The sequence below is a fragment of the Bombus terrestris genome, chromosome 3, assembly GCF_910591885.1.
Source record: "Bombus terrestris chromosome 3, iyBomTerr1.2, whole genome shotgun sequence".
Lineage (NCBI taxonomy): Eukaryota > Metazoa > Arthropoda > Insecta > Hymenoptera > Apidae > Bombus > Bombus terrestris.
Genome location: NC_063271.1, coordinates 8,631,309 through 8,654,723, shown reverse-complemented (window position 1 = coordinate 8,654,723; position 23,415 = coordinate 8,631,309). Strand labels below are relative to the sequence as shown.

Sequence of the window (23,415 nt, the reverse complement as noted above, 5' to 3'; positions counted from 1 at the left end):
AAATTGTTTCTTAATAACGTTACTTGTAATAGCGTAATTACTCGCAATATTATCATTTCGTCTCACCGAAATACGAAAAGGATCGTGTTATTAAATTATCGCTCTACGAATAATTTTCTGGATTTTGTTGCCTGCTCCGGATTTTAATGCGATTGAAAATTGTTAATCTTTACGATTATATAAATATCGAGAATAAAAATTTATACTGCGCGATACTTACTACCTTCCACCAAGGGCTTTTATATTCATTTTAAAACGCATCTCTGTTCGTTTCTTGAAATAAAAAAATAAAGAATCGAGTAACATCACGCGCACATTAGCAATACCCTTTTATTCTGTATTATTATTCACATTTTATTTCGGAATCCAGCGTAATGTTCACGTTGGATGGCCGACAAAAATAAATTAAAACCAACGAAATATCTAATAATACATTATAATAAATACATTTAAAAAGTTTTCTCGTAAATAAAATATCTTATTCCCCAAAATACGACTTGAAACAATATTTTACACAGCTGTGACCAATACTGGCAACCAAGAACTGTACCGCAAGTTAGATGTCCATTAATTAGGAATCGATGCTGTATCCTTTAATTATAAATCGAAATTGGCATGTAACTTCGCAGAATGTCTCACTTCATTTTACGTATTATCCAGATTGCGTGTTGCAGCATGAATAGTCGATTTGAAAACGCCACTTCAGTCGCACATTTCTCATTCGCCTTTGATTCTTTATGCAGAAATAATAGATTCTCGGAAGAATTTAATTAACGCAATTCAGTCTTTGAATTAAATAAATCGTCAACCGTCGTTTCACCTATTGCTTGCAATCGTTTGCGTGACAGATTGAACGAATCAATTTCGTCTAGTTGTTCCTTGAATATCGACTATGAAACGGAATATCTAATGACAGTAATCGTCCCTGTTGAACGGATCTTCAATGTTCTACAATTGATAGGTCTGGCTAAACTTCATAGGCCAGTCTTTGGGAAGTAGTCGTGGAAAATACATTGAAACATTGAACATCTCGGCATGGATAGTGCTCAATATGAGTACTTGAGACTCAATAAGTACCTTCTATTTACGATCGGCATCTGGCCGTATCAAACTACTCTGCAAAGGAGTTTGGTTGCGATCGTTTTCATTCCCATCATTGTTGCTCAAGTGATCCTACAGGTATTGATGCACATTGTGAAACAAATATATTTCACATGATTTATAAATGATTTATAAATATCTATATCTGCAGAGCTATTTTGTCCGTGGCAACGAACCTCGAATTATTCGCACCTCGACTTATTCCGCCGATTAATTACATTACTCAGTGTATGCTCTGCTGTTCGCTAAAACCTCGTAGTCTTACAAACGTTATATTTTAAATAGTTTCGACATCCAATCGTCTTCATGCTTTGACAGTGTAATAAAGTGGCGAATGATTTAATGAACGATTTAAAAAATAATATTTTTATCTGCAAGATTTCCTGCATTTTTGGCACACGTCACTTGGTCGATTTTCCGTAGGAAATAAATGTTAACACTTTGACTGTCACGGTTTTTCCCGTGACGCCACGTTGGTCATTGATAAAAATTGTATGAAAATTGACAGTTAGGGTATTTTGAATATAACCGATAAATAGAAGATACTTTGAAATAAAAAGTGCCCCATTGAGCAATTATACATTTTTATTAGAACATCAATAAAAAAAAAAAAATGAAAACAAATCTTGCAACTAATGGTGCACTGTGTTTGCCTCCATATCTTTGAGGAGTAATCTACGAATATTATTATAAACATAGCTTAAAAAATAATCGTAAACGTTGCTTTATAATCATATAATTGAAGTTAGAAGTGTACACATACCTTACTATTATACATAGAATGAGCAAATACTGTTTATCGATATCTTCTACACGTTTCAACAATATATTTCGCACGTTTTGATTACGACGAAATAACGAATGCGAATGGTTTATTGAAATAAACGAAGTCTTGTTACAACATGTTGCTATCAACTGTTACCAAGGTGTCACGGTGGTCACCAGTGACCACCAATAAAATAAACGGTCCATTGGGGAAGAATGTTGTCTTATATGATCAATATATTATTATTTTGTCATTATATGTTTTGAATAATAAAAATACTCTCGTGGCGTCCACTCTCTGAGCGAACCATGTGATTTCGGCGTGACAGTCAAAGTGTTAATAGTTGGTTTGCATGTAACGATGCTTGAAAATTAGTACAAGTTGAGATTCGCGTAATTATTTCCATGTTATTTTACTTTTGGTGTACCCTGTATAGTCTGATGTGAATGTAATAGTCATTACTATATGCTATATGTATGTCGCAGATGAAAAGACATCGGGGCCTTTGTTTTGGAATTTTTGGCAAGATCCCCGATACTTTAGTCTAGACTATTTATTATAACTGTACTTAAATAATCAAATTTAGAAGTAGTTGTTATGATTCAATCCGATTATGTTTGCCCGAGATTAGTGACAGTGGGCTTGGGCTCGAGGTGACACAACTGGTCGCTGAACGTAGCCACGGTCACGGGATGGACGTTTTTACCTAACAGAGAAGTGCCAATATTATAGGACACACGTTGTATTAACAATCAAACCCCGGACAAGAGCAATGTCGCAGCTAAGCGGGACTGGAATTTTGTTGGTATCCTCGGCCAATATACAACGAACAAACGCGATAGTAAGAAGAGGAAAGTTTCCATCAGTCTTTTATTCTTGCGATCACCTTGGAGAATTTTCACATCGTCTTTACGTGCAGTATTACACCGAGCGTCACAGCAAACGTTACTTTGTGCTTCAAAATATATTCTACGTTTAACAAAGAGTTACCCCGTTGACCGTGGATTCGTTATTGAACCTAAGAACATTGTCCTTAACATCTCGAGTGTCTAAACACCACGGTTATTTGTCAAACTCTGTAAAAATTATATTTATACCAGTAAATATAATCTCTATTGTACAACAGCGATGGCTAGTCCGAACGAAGTTTCGTTACACGCCCCTAAACTTAACGCTAACCCGACATTATTAGGAAATTTTCATTTCTTCTCTCGTGCAACGTTTTACCGAAATATCAATTTTATTGGAATTTCCCTTTTGGAATATTTCTTTTTTTTAGGGCGGTGGAATGGTGACTGCCATAACTGCCAACGACATAGACTCGTTACTGGAAGGTTTCGCGCCTTTTATGATCAGCTTGATGTGCCTCGCAAAGTATATCAATTTCTTTTACAATTTCAAACAGGTAAGTTTGCCGTGTCTCTCGTGTCAAAGTTAACGTTAACGTTCACGCGCAATTACACAGATGAAACGTTTGCTGGATATTATGCGAGAAGACTGGGAAATTTATAAGAAACTGAGAATCGAGTACGACCTTCTTTCTGAACAATACGCGATAGGAAAGAAAATTACTATCAGTTTTGTAGGTAAGGCGACTTTGCAACTTGCGATACAGCGTTTAAAAGTGATTAATACTGTGAGTATCTCATACGTATTAACCTTCTAATAATTAATAACATTTATCTCGTGTATCCTTAACGTAGATCAATTGTAAGAAAATTTGAATGTTCTATAAACTCGAGAATATTATATTTCTATTACTTTATAGTTCAAACATAATATCTTTTGCTCTTTGGCTTTGGTTTCTCAAATTCTACGTTCACTTATTCTGATCTTACCCTTTACCGAACGCTATATAAACTCTGTTCAAACTTTCGATAGATAAATTTTTATATCGCGAGCATTTTGAAGACTCTCAAGATATTCGACAACGCGTGTTAAAATTATCCTAATTATTAAACTATCTTAAATCGATTTAGAACTTTTAGAACTTAGAACAATTGACGCTACATGCAGTAACTAGCATAATTAACATCAACAAATTGAAATTTATACGATACGTGTGTTGTCGATTATATCGAAGATTAATGCGAGTTCCAGTCAAAGCGATCTTTATTTCTTCAAAAAAAAAGAAAAGAAAAAAAAAATGGGCAAAATTCGATGAGCAGTGGAATTTGTTAGATTCTTCGCTATATAAGAACGTTGCTCGAAATTCAGATTTCATTTGACGAAAATAAGTATCAGAAATACGTTTTGCGAAATTTACGAGCGTCGAAGGAAGTAAGAAAATTGGAAAAATAGGAGAAAAATGAAGGGGAAAGGAAAGCGGACGAAATGGTGCTTTCAAATTTCCGCAACTTTAATTCGTAACGTTGACCACAGCTTTCTTATTCGGATTAATAACACCGTTTGCGGCGATGCCATTGCTGCTGAATGCAGCTGACGCTTTAGGACTCTGCAATATATCCGACGACCGACCGTTGGCGTTTCGTGTTGAACATTTCGTCGATGTGGACAAATACTACTTTCCTCTTTTGGTGCACTCTTACATTGGTACTTTAGCGTACACCACAATTGTTTTGGCTATCAACTCGATAATAGCTGTCTACGTTCTACACGAGAGCGGACTTTGCGAAATTTTAAGGTAACCGTATTAACAGTATCGATAGAAATTTCCATCGAAACTTTCCATCGATCCCCGTGCAGTTTAGTTGTCCTCTGTCGCGTAAATTTCATGAAAATTTCCTTGTTGATACGACTACGAATAGGGCGAAAAATTGACAAAGATTGCGATATTTACTTTGATGTGAAAAGTGATATGGAAAAGTAAGGTGAAATTGAGAAATAAAAGTAAGAAGGATCTGCGAAAAATTATTGGAAAGTAAGAAACAATTAATGAAAATCGTTGAACAGTAAGAATGAATATTTATCGAGCAATCAATATTTTTTACGAAGCTTTTAAAATCTTAGCAAAAGTTTCTTCGAGTGGTAAGGCATGCAGGATATTTGTGCAGGCAAAAGGCGCATAAATTTTTATATTTCTGACAAATTCCTCGGATCGATCTATGGACACTGAAAGGGTTAATAACTATTTAATGAACAATTCTGAATTTCTGAAATTAATTTCCTCCAAAAGCATCGAATATCAAAGGTTTCTACATTGTGACTCGATGTTACAGGAGACAACGAATTGATACGAGATATTATTGCATATACGTTTTAATGTTACGAGATTTCGACGTTTAATAAGAATATACGGATAATACGATTTTGATTGTTCTTATATGCAATCTTCGTTAATCGAAAATTTCGAGATCTTTTCCATACTTTCTCAAACGATTACGACAAGCTACGAACTCCTGCGAAATTTGTGTTTTTATCATAGTTCAGAACGTTTAGAATTTGTCAAATTGTCACTCGCGATTAAATAAACTAGCTAACAAGAGACATTGTCTACGATGGAATCTCATATTTTTAATATGAATCGAAAGAACGCTCTACGAAGTTGGTAAAAATATTTTGAAAAATTGTTATTGCAACTGATTTAGCAGCTAGCTCCATTTGTCGTTTATTAACTTTCTTTTACGAGAGGTAAGTTACAAAGGTTTATTTTATACAGTGAGTGCGTGTTGTCACATCGTAATCGAATATTATTTTTTCACGAAGAGAAGCTCTATGCGTTCGTTCAAAAATATTCTAATAAATAAAGCGATAAAAATTCGCAAAAATAGGTGCAATTTCCAAATTAATCGCCAGACAGAAGATCCTTATCCATTTATAGTATGTTTGACTTTAAAGCTGCAAAGATGCACAGAACGTACAGAAGATGGACAAATTTACGAAATATTCAAAGTATAGCACTTCTTATGATATTTACAGCAAATAAAACGATCTTTTCTTTTTCCTCTAATCGTAGTCATAAAAATATAAAATTACATAAATATCCACAGTCTGCTGATCGTCGGTAGGATTGTTTAAAATATTTTTGCCAACATTGTACACTCTTTCAAATACTCTTTCAATCTGTATCGGACGATTAATGCAATTGCATCGTGAATCGATTAACGTCCCTTATAATAAGATAAACGAAGAACTGTTTTAATCGTGAAATCGTAACTGTTTAGATTCAAACTAGAAAACTTCGTGGAAAGCGACGTGATGGACGTGAAGCTACATGCCAATAAACGCGATGATAAATGGTATCAAAATGCCAGGGACTGCGTACTATTGCACGAACACATAATCGAGTCAGTATTATTAATCGTCTCAGATTGTTCTCTATCCGCGTTCTTTGTCACGTTTCTCTTCGTTTCTAAGTGTTTCCAATGAAATAAAAATATCGATCTTTACATCTCTCCTTCGTTAATCAAGATTCGCTAATATACTCGAGGACGCAAATACAACGTCTTACTTGCTTCAGATAGGATTCAACATGATTTGCGTAAGCTTCACACAGTTCCAGGTCGGTTTCCAATTCGGATCAAGTTCATTTTATCGTTTGTCGGCAAGACGATATACACGTTAATTATTTGTCATTGCGATTAGGCGGTAATAAACGTACAAGAAAACGCAGCCTTGGCTTTTAGATATATCTCGGTGACGATATCCTTGCTATGCGATCTTTTATTCGTAAGCTGGCCAGGACAACAGCTGTCGGACTCCACCGAACGTATATTCGAATTTACGTAAGGATTTTTCTTTAACCTTTTCCATCCATCGACTTTCTTCGAACGAATGTAAAGCGCTGAGGAAGGATCTGCGTTAATTAAACGCAGAGTGCCTTATAGTTTGATATGCAAATTTTGTTGTACGAAAGTACTTGGAATTTGAGTAAAAAGTTGTAACAGAAATACGAAATACGAAGACAACGATACTCTGGCTATAATTTCTGCGATATTTTTACTCTGATTTCACGTCATCTTAGATTTTGATGTGCAGCTAATACTAGAAAAATTAAAAATTAAACTTTCTATGAGAACATTCCACTATCTCGTGTTACGTTGGAAAACTTGTCAATTATGTATATCTTATGCACTATTTAAAAATGATCGAACAAATGACGATAGTTTATCTTATTCCTGTGCTTTTTAGTATCTTCGATATGAAAAAATATAAGGGAGACGGATAAATAAATTATTTAATCGTCGTAGATTGCATGGAAATTTTAACTACGGATGGTATATAAACAAATTAGAAAATTCTTCTTTCGTTGTAATATATAAATTTTAATAGTAGGACTTTTATAATCGTGTAAATTTCTTTCCTTTCTCAGTGGTAAATTTCATGTTATTTAATAGAGTTTCATGTAGTAGTCAAGTAGTCGATTCTAGTATTAATAAATAGATTCGTGAAGTAAAGTAGACGATAAATCAAATTATGTAAATTAAAGTAGAAATCGAAGATTCAAAGGAACGTACATATTTTCAGAACAAACGGCAAATGGTATCTATCATCGATTAATTGCAGGAAGCTTTTAATGATGATGCTATCAAAAAGCATAACGCCTCTGAAATTAACAGCCTACAAATTCTACACTTTAAATTTAGAGAGTTTCAGTGCGGTAAGACTTATTTTCTACATTGATCATTCTCTAAATCGTCATGGAGTCATTCTCAAGTTTAATGATCATTCAGGTCCATATCATACCATGATCATAAATACCAAATTTTAGACATATATCAATATTGACAATTAATTAACGTTAATCGAAGGATCACGTAAACCATTGTTCGCTTAATTAACATTCATTTAAGAAAATCTCGTAGTCCATTTTTATTTATACAATCAAACTTTCGTTTGATTGCTCCATAAAAAACATCAATTTTCACTGCTGCTACTTTATCAAATATTATTATTGTATATATCATACATATGTATAATATTATTATCTTCAGACACGAAGCAGGTAATTCAATTATTTACTACATTTTTATTATCTTTTACGTTTTAAGGTTGCACGAACATCATTTTCTTACACCATGGTTTTATGCTCCGTTCAATAATTATCAATCAATGAACGATGATTATTGACGATTTGCAAAGAAGAAAGAGAGTTTATAAAAACAATGTAAGCGTCTGTTGCCATGAAAGAAGCGTAGGTATCGTAAGGGTGACTGAACTATGTACTTGAAATAAAAAATAGTCTAATTGTTACTTTTTCGATTTTCTTTTAATTGCTATTTTTTTTACTCATTAACTAAACGTTATGTTTTCAGCTTAATCCTATTTTTCTTCGATTATTTTTTTACAATACTATTTAATACTATTTAATTTTTTTACAATTTTTAGATACTACGCCAATGTACTTAACGTAGATATATTGGGTTGGCAACTAAGTGATTGCGGATTTCGTCATTAAATGGTATTGACAAAATCGTAAAATACGTAGTCGATCGATTAATTCCGCCTAAGATCTTGTAATCTCTGTATAATTTTTCAACGTACGTTTATCACCTAATTTCCTACTTTCTTCACGATCTGACGAATAAACGTCAGAATATTAAGGGTTACCATAGTTCTGCTTGCCATGACCGATTCCACTATACGTCCACGCACATGTTGCCCTTTGGATTCATTCCGCCCTTGGAAGATTAAAATTGCTCTCCGATGGTCAACGTCATAGACTGTGACGAGTCGTTAACAAGTTTTTATCGACATTCGAATGACTTGTCCAATAGATAGGTGAACGAAAATCAATTAAGCCCAGGTGGGAGGTGGAGCGCGTGCCGAGCCTCTGATAGATCGGCGTGGCCGGTTTCGTTGTCGACGATCTATTTTTCTCGAAAAGGAATCGGCCCCCGGCAGCCATATGGCACACCAAACATACGGTTCGTTTCGATAAACGTGGAACACCGTTCGCGCATCTTTCCCTTTCTTTTTCGAAACGTAAGATTCGACGACGCAAGCTTCCAAGCTTAGCCGATCGAAATTATCGAATTATTGGCCTGGCAACTAAGTGATTGCGGATTTTATCAATACCACCTATTGGCAAAATCCGCAATCACTTAGTTCCCGATTCAATACAACGATTACAAAAATGATAATCGTAGAACGCTCGTAGAAATCACTGTAATTGCGAACGAGAAACAATTTTTCCAGGACGAAGGGAAAACTTGTGCATCGGTGTGGCCCAAGTTCATGGAAAAGAAAGATACCTTCTTATCGCAAAGAAAACTCAACGTTCCATTCGTTTAACGCGGCTTACCATCGTACGAACGTTGCTCGCGAATCTGGCGAACGTGGCCTGGAAATTTGCGAACGTGGTCAGCGAGTTTCGATGTTTCTCCCGAATCGTCGTTCGAACGCCGCACTGTGCGAGCGTCTTCCCCATCGATCGGTAGGTTTCCGGCCAATTTGCGTCCTTGCCAGGTTAACGGACTCGAATCCTTGGAAGGACTGTACGTGTACGACCGAGCGTTCACGGGACAAGGTTTTTCCCATCGGTTGGCCGTCTTTATCCTGAAATCTGCCGCGCTAGCCAGGCTAACACCTTGCGGCTCCTTTCGTCACGCGCCCTAGTTGCTCGTTGGCGCAGGGCACGCGCCGTGCCAGGGGCCCCTTTCACAGGGGTAGATCCCAGTGCAAGATGGATATCGCTAATTGTCTCAAGGCGATTCGTCCCGAGCAACGACCGTTGCATTCTGATACGTTCCCTTCCATTTTGCCCGTACGACCAACCATGGGTCGTACGCTACTTAATTAAGTTAATTAAACGAATTGAAAGGTACTGGAATTTTGATTGTTCGAAAGATGGCAGGAATACTACGTTCGTTTTTACTGATTCGCAGCGTTATTTCAGAAACTTCTTAGAATGGGTCGTATGGTTCATTTGATGCGTACGTGTGTTGTATGCTATTCGTGGAATATGGAAAATACAGTATGCGACATGTGGACAGAGGGAAGATTAAAAAGTGGCGTAATTTTACGAAATTGAATTGTGAGAGTCGAAAACGATGAATGTATGATATAAATCAGACGATCGATTCTGGGAAATCGAGTTTATTTTGGGTACAATTAAATTAAATACTATAACAGTTAGTAACAAATCTACTGCAAATTTTACCTGGGAAATAGAGCATCGATTTTGTAAGTTCTAAATTGCTGTTCTTCTCTCGTGATTTATTCTATTCAGCAAATGACTGCCGGTGAAATAAAACAAAAGTAAAAATGTCGGTTGGTAGGTAGTTTGAATTCTATAGAATTTACCTGTGTATATTAGAATCTACAGCTGTTATCGATATGTTTAGTACGAAAGAGAAAACGGACGAAGAAGTCGTACCAGATCTATTTTCCAATATGTATAAAAAATCATCGCTACCATTTTCTCGTCGCTATTTAACTTTAGCAAATCGCGTAACGAAGATGCGGAAGATCAGCTGCAAGGCACAATGGAATAACTTCGCTTTTTCGTATATTAGAGACCTTTGGCATTTCGATTTTCATGTTACCAGGTTAACCAGAAGAGAACAAGTAACAGTTGCTAGTAACAGGACTAATCGTAAAAATCGGTCGCATAAAACGTACTCTGAAATACTAAATTATTAAATAACTGCTAAAAATACAGTAGACTATTTGTTACTCTACTGCCGGAAATATGACGATCAACGCTGTTTTCTGTAAGATAGACCAATGAGATAGAGCAATTTATTAAGTTTACTTTCAAAAATCCCTTACGGTGTGCGTAGTTAAAATCGAACAATGACGAGTATGCACGTGGAATGCAGTTAACTGGCTAAGGGACAGCCTTCGCGTAGACGGAATAAGAAACCTCATTGAGTTCCTAGATATAATTAGTCTAATGTCAAAAATAATATAAAATAATATAGTCGTCGACAACCAAGCAATTGTCGCGATTTAAATATCAAAGGAAAAGACCAACAGATTTGATTTGATACGAAAGTTACGCATGTAACTACGCAAGTATCGATTAAAAATCTTCTTTCCTCCACAGCATATTCCATGGGATTAGAAAGACGCTGCAATGTACGATACGCGACGACTATCAACTAAAAAGACTATACAAGGTTATACAACAGTGTACAAAGTGTATATCGTACAACTGTCCACAGTAGTCAGCGTGTAGATTTCATATTACAAGAAGATTATTAGAAAAATGGTGCAATGTACGATACGCCACGACTATCAACTAGAAACCAAAGACTATACAAGATTATACAACAGTGTACAAAGTGTATATCGTACAACTGTCCACAATAGTCAACGTGTAGATTTCATATTATAAGAAGGTTATTAGAAAGATGATGCAATGTACGATACGCGACGACTATCAACTAGAAACCAAAGACTATACAAGGTTATACAACAGTGTACAAAGTGTATATCGTACAACTGTCCACAATAGTCAGCGTGTAGATTTCATATTACAAGAAGATTATTAGAAAGACGGTGCAATGTACGATACGCGACGACTATCAACTAAAAAGACTATACGAGAGTATACAACAGTGTACAAAGTGTATATCGTACGACTGTCCACAATAGTCAGCGTGTAGATTTCATATTACAAGAAGATTATTAGAAAGATGGTGCAATGTACGATACGCGACGACTATCAACTAAAAAGACTATACAAGGTTATACAACAGTGTACAAAGTGTATATCGTACAACTGTCCACAGTAGTCAGCGTGTAGATTTCATATTACAAGAAGATTATTAGAAAGATGGTGCAATGTACGATACGCGACGACTATCAACTAGAAACCAAAGACTATACAAGGTTATACAACAGTGTACAAAGTGTATATCGTACAACTGTCCACAGTAATCAGCGTGTAGATTTCATATTACAAAGGAATTCTCTAAAATGCTGTCGATAATCAAAGAAGAGCAAACGAAAGCAATACGCTAAATTTTACAAGCAATGTTAAAAATAAAAATGATTTTTCTGCTTGAACGAGTAGACTTGTGGATGTTTAGAACGTAAGAGTAGAAAATAAGAAAAATCTCTGTGCTCATCGAAATAAGATCGCAATAGGTGAAAACCGACAAGCAACTGTTACTATTGTTATTACTGTTACTATATAATTTTCTTTTGTTCGTCACCATAGATAATTGTTCCTGAAGGAATTCGAACGTTTACAACATTTACGTCATCGTGTACGTAAGTATACCGATACGAAAAGCCATAGATATTCGTCTCTACTAATTTTGAACGTTATTTCAGATATCTTTTAGATAGTAGGATTTGTTCTATGTATTTTAAATATGTTGTACATTATTCGTTGAATATTCAACACAGGTGTAATTGCTCCCGGAGGAATTTGAACACTTGAAACGTCGCGACGACTCATCGACGCGCGTAGGTACACTGGTTCCTCTTCGTCTTCGCTTCTTTTACGACTATTTTCTATTTGCAGCGACAAACAAGATTCACATATTACGCGTGCTTATTGTATTTCCTCTATCAAGAAGACATCTGTCGCCCGATCGATGCGAAGCAGCGAGACTTTCTATCCTCTGAATTGTAAATGATACAAAGACCGGAAAATTGGAAATTCGAAGTAAATTATCACCGTGGAATCCACTCTACCAATTTCGGATCGGCGTTTGAAATTCTTTACGAATAATAAAAGATGTTTCCTCGTTGTCGTTTGTACGCTTCGATGCGATTTTAAATGCATTTCTCGACTTTTTAATCGTTTTGAAATGTAACAAATTATGCTTTGTAAAACACAATGAAATAAGGAAAATTACTTATAATTTTTCGCAATACAAACTACGGCGCTTCGCCACGAACAAGTCGTGGATTAAAAGAAAATTACCGAACGTCCTTTATCAGCCTAGATATTTTTGTATAAACCTATGTCGAACACGTTCCTTGCAAATTGTACATATTCTCCGTATATATTTGCATATTTTATAAACATCCACGGTCTAATCATCAGTATTCCCATGGCGGAGCCAATAGAATGCAAAGGGTCGATAAGAGTTGCTCTCTCGCGCGAAGTCCGAAGGTACAGAAACGCGCATTCCGCGTTCAAAAATATAAAAAATATTCAAAATGGAATATACATTACAACACTACTTCTATTGCTCGCGCATTGCACATTGCACGGGTGCAAGTTCGTCCAAATTCAAAAGGAAATATGCAATTAAGGACTGGAACCGAACTACCAGAATATGCAAATAAGAAGATAAGTATCGCGCAATAATTAAAAAATATACCACGATATTTAACAAATCAAACGAATTTCTATTCGGATTCCCTTTAAAAATATAATAAACGCGCTGGTATAAAAATAGAATAATATTAACGTCGAAATAAAAATCCATGAAATGTGCAATTCAGTTGCAGTTCGTTTCTTCGACGTTTGCTCTTTAAACTCTCGCCGCGGATCACGCAGCATCGAGCGAAATTTCAATCAACAGGTACGCTCGCTCCTCGCGTGCCTGTTATCTAAATCAACAGGTTACTTCTTCCGCCGTTCCTCGGCAAGCGTTTAGCTGCTGTGTTATACGACGGACCGATAAAGGGCTCGGACACAGGAAAGAAGAAGAGGAAAAACGCGAGCACGACGAGCGCGGGTCGTGGTGGTGGGTTTCTGCGGGGTAAAACGGTGCCGGCGAAGACAAGGAGAGGGTAGATGCAGAAGGAGCCAGAACGGGCCACCAGGTGCACCTACAGAATGGACATAAAACGAAGTGGGAACCATATGTTGATGCGGTGAAGGACGCCACGGCACGCGCCACACTCAAACTCCAGCTTTTACGTCGCGAGCATCGCTCACTCCTCTCGATTGTTGACACCGCTGCTGTTGCTCGATGAAACGACGAAACGATCCCGGCGCTTCGCGTACTTCGCGTCTTTTTAGAATCGCTGCAAGTACAGGAAAATACGAGGGCCGATGGTCGACGATCGATGCTGACTTTTCGATCGGCAACCACGTGTTATTTTAAACGATGACTTTAACGTTTGCTGCCATACGACGGAAGACTGTCGAAGGTGGATGACCGAAAAGACATTCGTCGAAGTTTGGTATTTCGGTACGAGTGAAACGGAAGTTAAATTGTGCTTCAGTTTAGTCGGATCTCGATGGGTAATTGTAACGAACGTTGTTGATTCGAATCTCGTAACATGTGAAACCGGCGCATTATCGAGACTATTCTGTGATCGCGGTGTAAATATATCGCCAACGTGGAAACCTCGTCGATTAATATTTTCACGAAGCAAAGTAAAAGTGTTTTCATAAGGTGGAAAGTAACTGGAAGAAGAAGAAGAAGAAGAAGAAGATCAGTCATCGATCGTCATAAGGATCCCACAGGGCCTAGAAATTCTTCAGATCCACCGCTGTTGAGAGAAGAGCGTCGCCTGGAGATTCGACCCGATGGAACAGCAAAGAATTTCATCAAGATCGTCTTTCGAATTGTCGAGATTTCGCGTTTGTGTTGAGAATTAATCTATTTTAATGAGATATCGTTGGAAAGTAGCCAAGTGAGGAAAAGGATGGCTCTACTGTCGAACCACCACGAATACCCAGTTTCTACTGAGATCGTAACAACTACGTACCCGACGACCACGAGGACTTACGACGCTTTATATCCGTCGCCGTACAATTCCCCGAATTACGACTCTATCAAGGTTGCATATAGCGAGAATTACGCGCACAAAGGTGAGATCACACCGCAGAAAGGAGCAGAGACGATCAGTTATGGGAAAGAGGTAGTTGCAAAATATTCCAGAACGCCGGATTCGTACGAAAGAAGCTCGTTTAGCGTTCTGACACCTGTAACGCCTCAAAGGTAAGTTGATATTTTCCAGTCCTGCGAATATTTCTCGCCGACTCGTCTTTACGATACATCTCCGCTACGTATCCTAGTCAACGTTTCGTATGTCTGTCGCTTCTGCGAAATCGCGTATTATCGTAGCTCTGTACGTTGTAAAACGAAACTTGTATACAATTGTTTGAATGGAATTCAGTCGAAGTTGAAGTTTCCTACAATGGTTTTTATTTCGACAGATATCGAAGGAAATTTCATTTGTACGAGTTTGGTAAGTAAGTGATTCTCCTCGTCATCTTCGTTCAGCTCTCGTATAGCTGCCTAGTTTCGGGATATATTCCATCGATAGTCGAACAACGACTTTATCGTAATCAAACAGCATGGCAAAACGTTTAATACGGTTGTACTATCGCACTTAATTTGTAAAATATAATCAATGTGTATAATTATGATTATATGTAATTACGAAGGTTAGACAAGTGTCGAGATTATCGCGAACGATTTGCTTTTGCTTGCTTCGAGCGTGAAATGACATTAAGATAATTGCCAGTTTTGAAATCGTAACGCTAGCGTTGTTAGCACAACGACTATCGAAATGACTAAATCGTAGAAACGATCTCGATGGTCTGTTACAACGCACGTGTATTTTACACGATATTAATACAGCTGGAGAACAAACGATACGAGGTAAATAATCGAAATAGCTATAGTAGTAACGTATATGAGAAGGATGTACAGCAGCATTTTTCTTGCCAATGTGACTCGTTACATGTTAATCACGTGGCTTGAATGATCACATTATAATCGATATAATTTTGATAGGTACGAGCCACAGCACGCGATAAATCACACCGCCTCTCCGGGAACGATGCTGCACGAGGACAGTTCCGTGGAGTATCATCCGCCAGCCTATTGCTACGAAACTCCGCCTCAAGAACAAAAATTTCAAAGCCTCGAGGCCGGCAAGCCAATGCACATGATGGTGGAGCAAAGAAGCAATTGTTGGGAACCTGTTACATCGGCGCAGGTAAATCTCAATGGATCGTGGTTATTAATAATTGAGAACATCTCGCGATTTTACGACCAACGAAAGTTGTTCCTGAAAAAAAAATGACATAAGATCGTATAATAAGGTTGAACTGACGTGGCTATTAAGGGGGTGTCCTGGATTAGAATGTTCTAAAACAGCGTGTTCTTGTGATTTTTTTTTTACAAGGGAAGGAGAGAAATGAAGTTATGGAGGTATGGTTTTATATATGTTTAACGAATACAAAAAAATTTTTTTAAAGTAAAAAAAAACATTATGACAGTTTTCTAAGCCTATTTCATTTTACCTCGTAATTCTTGACCGAAAGAAAAAACCGGAAAAGGATTAAATTATTATATATTTTTCTTCTCGACGAACTAAAAAAAAAAGGGCAGAAAATAGTGTGAAATTAAAAATTTTGGCGGGTTTAAAGAAAAAATGTGTTTTGTAAAAAGGAAAAATAAACTTTAAGGTGCTATAACAATTATTTAAATAAACATTTTAACGAACTTTTTTAGTTCATCGAGAAGAAAAATATACGATAATTTCATCCTTTTTAGGTTTTTTCTTTCGGTCAAGAATTACGAGGTAAAATGAAATAGGCTTGGAAATCTGTTATAATGTTTTTTCTACTTTAAAAAAATTTTTTTGTATTCGTTAAATATATATGAAACTACACTCAAAATTCAATAACTTCGTTTCTTTCCTTCCCTTCTAAAAAAAAATCACAAAAAGACGCTGCTTTAGAATATTCTAATTCAGGACACCCCATTAAGACGAAACACTGTATGTAAACGCGTTTCACGAATGAAACTTACGAATAAATAAAATAGGTAAAGTTTGGAAGCAATGTGAAAATAGGTATGAGCAAAAATTCCAAGATATTTAGTAGAGAAAAATATTGATATTAGGTTGTGCGAAAAGTTTCTTTCATTTTACGAGGGTATAATAAACGTTTTTTGTTTTATTTTCTCGAATTACGTACGATCCATTTAGTTCTGTTAAGATAAACACCGTGACATTTTACAGACTTGGTTTCACGTTTCTATGAAGGTACATTGTTGTAAAAAACACGTTTGCGAAAGAAAGACACTTTCTAGACAGCCTAATACAACAATAAACAATAAACAATATATATATCTTCATTTTGTTCTATTATTACAAGAAACGTGGTGCATCTATCGTTTCCTTACAAAACGAAAGAAACTTTGGGAACAGCCTAATATATTTTTAAAATATCAAATATCTTGGAATTTCTATTGGGTTGGCAACCGAATGATTGCCACCTAATGACAAAATCCGCAATCGCTTAGTTGCCAGCCCAATATGTGCATTATAGGATTAGTTTCAAATTTGATGAACAACGTCGTATCTCGTTCGAGTGGGAATCAAATTTCCAAATTTTCTTGGCAAGCAGTTTGCACGATCGCAGCTCCAATTTTTCCTACCGGGTGTTGATTTTAATTCGCCGGGTATTTATCGAAATTTACGAGGCAAATTCGTGAAATCTCGTTTCAACGCACGGTGCTCGAACACGTAAACGACGTAACTAATCTGAACCGAGCTTCGTTTCGATACATCAAGTTGTCGGATCGACGCGAGAGGCGAATAAAGGTTAACGAATTAACCGTCACGAACGAAAGATTTACATTGACGCAAGATGTGTAAATTGGTTTGTAGAAACAAGTGTCGCCTACCAGCAGCCCTCGCAGAGGAAGACGGCGCTCCAGGGACATTCCGCCATCGCCAAGCGTGTTGAAGCGCCGGCGTTTGGCCGCGAATGCGCGCGAAAGACGTCGAATGAACGGTCTGAACGATGCTTTTGATAAATTACGCGAAGTTGTACCGAGCCTTGGGGCTGATCACAAGCTCAGTAAATTCGAGACGTTGCAAATGGCGCAGACCTACATCGCCGCGCTCTGTGACCTTCTTCAGAGACACGATGGTAAGTGGCAGTGAAAAAGGAACAACTGCAGAAGGCCAACCTTCGAGTATCTCTACGTTCTACGTATGTAAACTATCGCTTACAAGTATTTAGAAATTTATTTTTTAAGTATATCAAAATATTTTCGAGCCTGGCGATTCCAACGTTGCGTTAGCTTGGTGTTAACTAATTGGCAACGAAATTACAAATAAAACTGTAATCGTATCGAGTGATAATCGTTATAACGTAAAATGTACAAGTAATCTTCTGACAATGTGTTTAGATTTGTAAGTCTGCAGGGCAATATTTATTCTATTGATATGTGTTGTGTGTATTGCGTTCTTAATTAATTTGCATGTAATTCGTGCTTTTTATTCGTGGATCGTACGCGACTACGATCACAGACGGCTAATAGTCCAAAGATATATTAGATAAACTTATATATATATAATTAAATTATTATTAAATCGTTTTTAAATGTCTACGTATTATCGTCATCTATTTATATTATTGCTGTTGCGATACGTATTTCGTATCACTGCTAATTGTCTGCTACGTATGTAGAATTTAACATGGAATTTCATTCGTTTAATGTAAATTTATTCTTTAGTCGATAAAACGCGCCGGAGATGATAGAAGCAGTGGGAAAGCGTAATTGAGGGAGTAATAGGATAATTTAAAAGATCGGTGCCATTATTGTAATACCTAAATAAATACTAACTTCATAGACATCGTAAACATATTGTATTTATATTAAAAATTAACGCGAGATGGTAATAATTATTTATCGTTTCTTAGAAGCTTTCTAAATTTTTACTTATCACAACGTTTTAGATTCGTAACTAGTATGATGCTCTTCTACTTCGATTTATTAGGGTTGTGCGAAAAGTGTCTTTCCTTCGCAAACGTGTTTTTCACAACAGTGCACCTTTATACAAACTAAGTCTGCGAAATGTCGCGGTGTTTAGAACAAAATGGATCGTACGTAATTTAAATAAAAAAATAAAAAACGTTGTACGTCTATTATTTCCTCATAGAACGAAAGAAACTTTCCGGACAACCTAATAGTTTATAAATTAACGTACAAGAGCAATGCCAGTGACTCGTGCGTTTATTGTATATTTATGTATTTATCGTGTAGCTAGTCAGAAATTGGAAAAATGCGATTTCGACATTTATCGAGCTAGAAACAATAATATTTCGTACCGTCCATTTTGATAGAATAAGTAATTCACGAAGCCAAAGAAGAATCGTTGAACGACGTGAAGATTCGAGGACGTCGAATAACCGTAAGTGATAATGTCTAGATTAAGTCGTTTAAAAGAAGATTCGTGTGAATATTGTATCAATATGTTATGGGAAATTTATATCGATGTAAACTATTGTAAATAAAATACCCGAAGATTCGAACGAAAGATTTTCTCGTGTCTTGAAAATGTCTAAAGTAAATTAAAAATGATAATCTCTTGTAAGTCGTTACGGATTACCCTCGTCCATCCAAATTTTTCCAATCCAAAGAACTGGCAGCTGTTTTCATAGGCAAAACGATGAAACTTGTCGATGATCTTGAAAGCGAAAAACCAGAAAAATAAATTTCGAAGCTTTGATGAATTAATCTTCGATAGGAAACTTTCAAAATTGTCAGTTCAATAGATTAACGATGAATTAATAAATTTGTATATCCATGGAATACGTGTAATTGCGCAGGGAATCTAACGATAAATAATCATCAAACGAATAAATAAAATTTACTCATTCAGACGTATTCATCGTGAAATCAACGTAAACAATGTTTTGTATCTAATTAATAGAAGATGGCTGTTTTAATAACATGTTTAATATAACACAGTGATATTCTACGTATAAGATAAGAATAGCAAGAAAGCTAAACTGAAAGATCGGAATCTTTTGCGATTCATGAGGAAAACAATAATGATATTATCTACAGAATTTCCAAATTAACGTTAAGCAGGTTGCCCCGTCGAAGTCTTGGAATTTCGTTCGTAAGAAATTAAAAAGGAACATTGGTTGGCGATGGAACGGAAAGAAAAGGATGACAGTGATCGGCAATCCTTTTCCATGTGGCAGATTGTCGAAAGAAAAAAATGTCTGTTTGGAGGTGCGTGGGCGGACAGCGGCACGTGCCTCACAATAGAGCTCGTTAGCGGTTTTGCATGGATTCTCTCGTTTCTCTTCTTCTCCAAACGAAGATCCACCTTTCTGTAATAAATAGGGATTCCTTCCAATCTCAGATGCTCGATGATTAGAGATCATTAATTACTCGGATGGGTACGTGCTACGACTCATTCTCGCGAATGGCATACAAGACATACTTCGCGAAGGCTAAAATGAGATGACGAGATTCCTGGAAATACATGGAATTTTTTTTTTTTTTTTTATTTATTAGAATATTTACAATCAATTCTCGTTGAGAATTTTCAGTAACTTGATTTCGCGCGATACAATGACATGGATTATAATAGTTTTATATTGTTGGTTCTAGTAGAAACTAAGGATTTAATCTAGAGGGTATTTTCTTTTTAGTCTGCGGATCTGGTCCGTCGCGTCCAGTAGTTGGGCGACTAATGGCTTGTGGTGGTTGTTGACTCTTGTGTTATATCTGCTTCTGGACTTGTGTATTTCATCTTTGACTGTAGGTTAAATACATGGAATGGAGTAAAATTCAGAACTAAAATGTTGGCCGAGTAGAAATAAATTGAGAAAAATTATTTATTCGTAGCAAGTGCACGATTCACTCTGATATAATTTTGTAGAGGACTTGCAGACGAGATTGCTCGTTGTTGAAATCGTCAAGTGTATTTAAAATGTTAAATAAATTAATACAGTTACTGTTAGCAAAGACGGATTTGTTAAGGCAGTGTACAAGTTGCAAAATAAACTCGTTGATAACTGATCGATCGTTTTGTTTTGCCCGGAGTTTATTTATTATTACATTACGTGTTTCCTAACGATATTGATACTTCAAGGCAAAATAACAACATGATTTGTATTGTTTTCTAGCTCATGTGCCGCTACGATTGACTTGATTCATCTTCCACTTTTTCATGATTCCGGATCGATTAACGAGTGATCTTTTACGAGCGATTATTACGTCGATTTCACATTGAAATTTTTAATCATTTACCTGTATAGATAGAAACTGCGATCGTCTCACCAAATACGTACATCATCCTGCTCGTGTATTTTCGACTTTCTCAAAAATTGCAACCAGTAAAAGCATATAAACTTACGTGTAAGAAATAATTAGAAACATTTTAATCAATCTTGGAAAATCGATCGTTCAATTAAATCAAAATTGCAACTGTTAAAACTATTTACTTAAACCGATATTCTCAAAAGTCGTAAAGCTCGATCTAATAAGCTGGAATGAATTGCTGGTCGCTTATTACAGTCGTTGATACGATTGCACATAATTGAAAAGAAAGTTGGAAATAAATTATATTTATTCGCGATTTTATTTATCACCTTCCCTCGGAATTATGCGAATCGAACAAATAAGAATAATCGTATGGGCAACACGCGTATGTATCAACTTCTACATGGGATCAATGTCGATAATGATGATGATAAAAAGGAGATCGAACAAAAGGCGAATCAGTATGAGCAGAGGTATCGTATTTTCACAAGATCTTCGATATAAAAGCGTGAAAGTGTAAGAGCGAAGAAACACGCGTGCGTATCCTTTTTTCTGTCGATGAAGATTTCGTGGAAATTCGACTCGCTGTCAAACAGACGTACGCCTGGACGTTGCGTGTAATCGAATTAGCGATGCGGACGAAGAGTGACAAAAGAGTACAATCGTGAAATTTCTGAAAAAGACAACACGTTTCAGTTGCAAGCTGAACGCTGAAACGACGTCCGTCTGACAACTGAAACGTGTGTTTGGTTTAATGGAGTACGTGGGAAAAGAACAGAGCAGAGAATTCACGAGACGAATTTGACCGAGCTGAGAGGTGGAGTTTGGGCGTGACCAAAAGTGGTCGACTTTTCGAAATTGCTATTTCAGGTAAAATTCGTGCCGCTTACGATCTTTCACGCAGGTTTATTCGGCGGCACGAAACAGCAATTTTCGCACTTCTCTCGTTGTTGACTCTTTGGCGCGTAATCCGATTGTAGTTTTTGGTCTGCGTAAAATTCGCTGTAAGAATATGGAAAATATTATTCCAAGTAATCGAATTATTCTCTTATCTAATTGGTTAATACTTTTCGTTGGAAAAGTGGAGATAGCGATGCCCATTGGTTATGACCCACGTTAATGAATGAAAATAGGAGGGGCAAGCCTTCTACCTACGTGGTTTATACCTGTTATTGTTGATGGGAAAACCTAAGCTCTTCCCGTTAGATAAGAATAATAAATCTAAGGACTATTCTAAGCACAACTCATAAATCGAATATCCTTGCAATCTCGTTAAAAAGATTCTGTTTATGATGGTTCCTTAGATTTATTAACACTAGGTTTACGGGCGGACAATAATGGGAAATATCTACGATAATTGAAACTTTTGCACACTACCTTTGAAAAACGGATTGTTTATGAAATCAGTTAAGCCGTCCATTTGGCGGGTCCTGTAGAGATAGGTATACTACATAGAGATTTCAAAAATTAGAAAGCCTAGGAAAAAATAATTTTGTGTATAAATTCTTTAATTGAAATGATTAATTTACGATGTAAAATGGTTAAAATTGGAGCTATGGTTTTTTAGATATTTCATTTCAAAGTTCGAAATCCGTCAAATTAACGGGTCCCGTAAACATAGTGTTAAGGGTTTGTATGACGGTGAGTGGACCTTTAACGATCAGAAAATGAACGACGTCAAACGGACGCGACGTAACAAAGCTTCTCGTAAATATTGCAATTTGAACTTTTCAGTTCGTCGTTGTTTCAAATGTTTAAAGACTACAACAAGATATTATTAAGAATGTTTATTATATGCGGGGATGTCGTTGCCTCCTTTCCAAATCTCAATGTACCGGCAATCTTTGGACAGAAGTGTAAATTACAACGTTGAAATAGTTGGACAGCAATTTGGTCATAGAGGGGAAACAGTAACGAAAGGGCGGTTTCAGAGTTAAATTAGCACGCGACCGATGATTCTTTCCGCAGAAATTACACCCTAATTATTGTGACGTGTTGTTTGATAACGAACCGTAGCCACGGTCCTAGATGCACGACATCCTAAAGGAAGAACGATTCGTTCCAGGTTTGCGAGACCGAGAATTTTGTGACACCTCGCTACCCTTATGGTGTCAAAGCCAGCACCCTCTATGGAATTACGACCCCAGCCACCTGACTCCGTGTCGAAAGATTTTGCCACCGCTCTCTTTCTCTCTCACTTTTCGACCGCAAAACTCGTTAACCCTTTTCGTGATGAAAACTCTCGTTGACCTAACTCGTAAGAAATTGGAACCTATTGGGGTTTGTGTTGGAAAAACTTAGTCTGACCTGGCTTCAGAGAAATAACACGGTCGAAATTCGTCTCGAGTACTCCCATGGCGCCGTGTTTCTTAGTTTTTTTTTTTTTTCGGAATCCATTGTCCAGTATAACGTAGACTTTCCTGGAATCGGGGGAGCGGAAAGAATCGAGGGAGGAATCGAAACGATTTCTGAAAATGGCACGGTGTTCTGTTCGTATCGTTTTGTAGAGAAACTCAAAACAATCTGAGAGAGTAAATTACCGAAAGTTGTATAACAATTCAAAGATAAATTTTATTGTATACTAAATAGGTAGATGGAGATTTCAATTCGTTTATGGAACGAACCTGCCTAAGTATCCTTCGGTTTAACTTATATTTTAGTCTATTCACTAAGAATCTTTTGTCCAAGTGACATATCTTC

At 36.6% G+C, this 23,415-nt stretch overlaps 2 protein-coding genes and 1 long non-coding RNA gene across 3 annotated transcripts in view; 2 read left to right on the top strand and 1 right to left on the bottom strand.

Moving 5' to 3' along the window:
* Nucleotides 1–137: 137 nt before the first annotated feature.
* Nucleotides 138–7,973, top strand: LOC100649686 (odorant receptor 4-like). Its single transcript, XM_012321075.3, has 9 exons — nt 138–1,179; nt 3,147–3,272; nt 3,333–3,453; nt 4,250–4,511; nt 5,992–6,114; nt 6,239–6,329; nt 6,413–6,552; nt 7,295–7,427; nt 7,819–7,973. The coding sequence occupies exons 1-9, from the start codon at nt 1,036–1,038 to the stop codon at nt 7,867–7,869; spliced, it is 1,191 nt and encodes a 396-aa protein (XP_012176465.3). The 5' UTR covers nt 138–1,035; the 3' UTR covers nt 7,870–7,973.
* A 6,136-nt stretch (nt 7,974–14,109) lies between these two features.
* Nucleotides 14,110–17,956, top strand: LOC105666755 (heart- and neural crest derivatives-expressed protein 1-like). The gene is made up of 3 exons (XM_048404165.1): nt 14,110–14,628; nt 15,430–15,634; nt 17,315–17,956. Exons 1-3 carry the CDS (start codon nt 14,333–14,335, stop codon nt 17,591–17,593), a joined length of 780 nt encoding a protein of 259 aa, XP_048260122.1. The 5' UTR covers nt 14,110–14,332; the 3' UTR covers nt 17,594–17,956.
* The window catches only part of LOC125384690, a 127,180-nt gene continuing 118,165 nt past the window's right edge, over nt 14,401–23,415 (bottom strand). Inside the window, exon 3 of the long non-coding RNA XR_007223364.1 lies at nt 14,401–15,706. This is a non-coding gene — a long non-coding RNA (uncharacterized LOC125384690). The remainder of the gene's footprint in view (nt 15,707–23,415) is intronic.

Bases quoted from the DNA above. Each gene is read 5' to 3' on its own strand.
- LOC105666755 (XM_048404165.1), top strand. From the start codon at position 14,333: ATGGCTCTACTGTCGAACCACCACGAATACCCAGTTTCTACTGAGATC. The intron at 14,629-15,429 runs GTAAGTTGATAT...TAATTTTGATAG, and splicing joins ACACCTGTAACGCCTCAAAG to GTACGAGCCACAGCACGCGA. The intron at 15,635-17,314 runs GTAAATCTCAAT...ATTGGTTTGTAG, and splicing joins AACCTGTTACATCGGCGCAG to AAACAAGTGTCGCCTACCAG.
- LOC100649686 (XM_012321075.3), top strand. From the start codon at position 1,036: ATGGATAGTGCTCAATATGAGTACTTGAGACTCAATAAGTACCTTCTA. The intron at 1,180-3,146 runs GTATTGATGCAC...TCTTTTTTTTAG, and splicing joins TTGCTCAAGTGATCCTACAG to GGCGGTGGAATGGTGACTGC. The intron at 6,115-6,238 runs GTCAGTATTATT...TCGTTAATCAAG, and splicing joins TTGCACGAACACATAATCGA to ATTCGCTAATATACTCGAGG.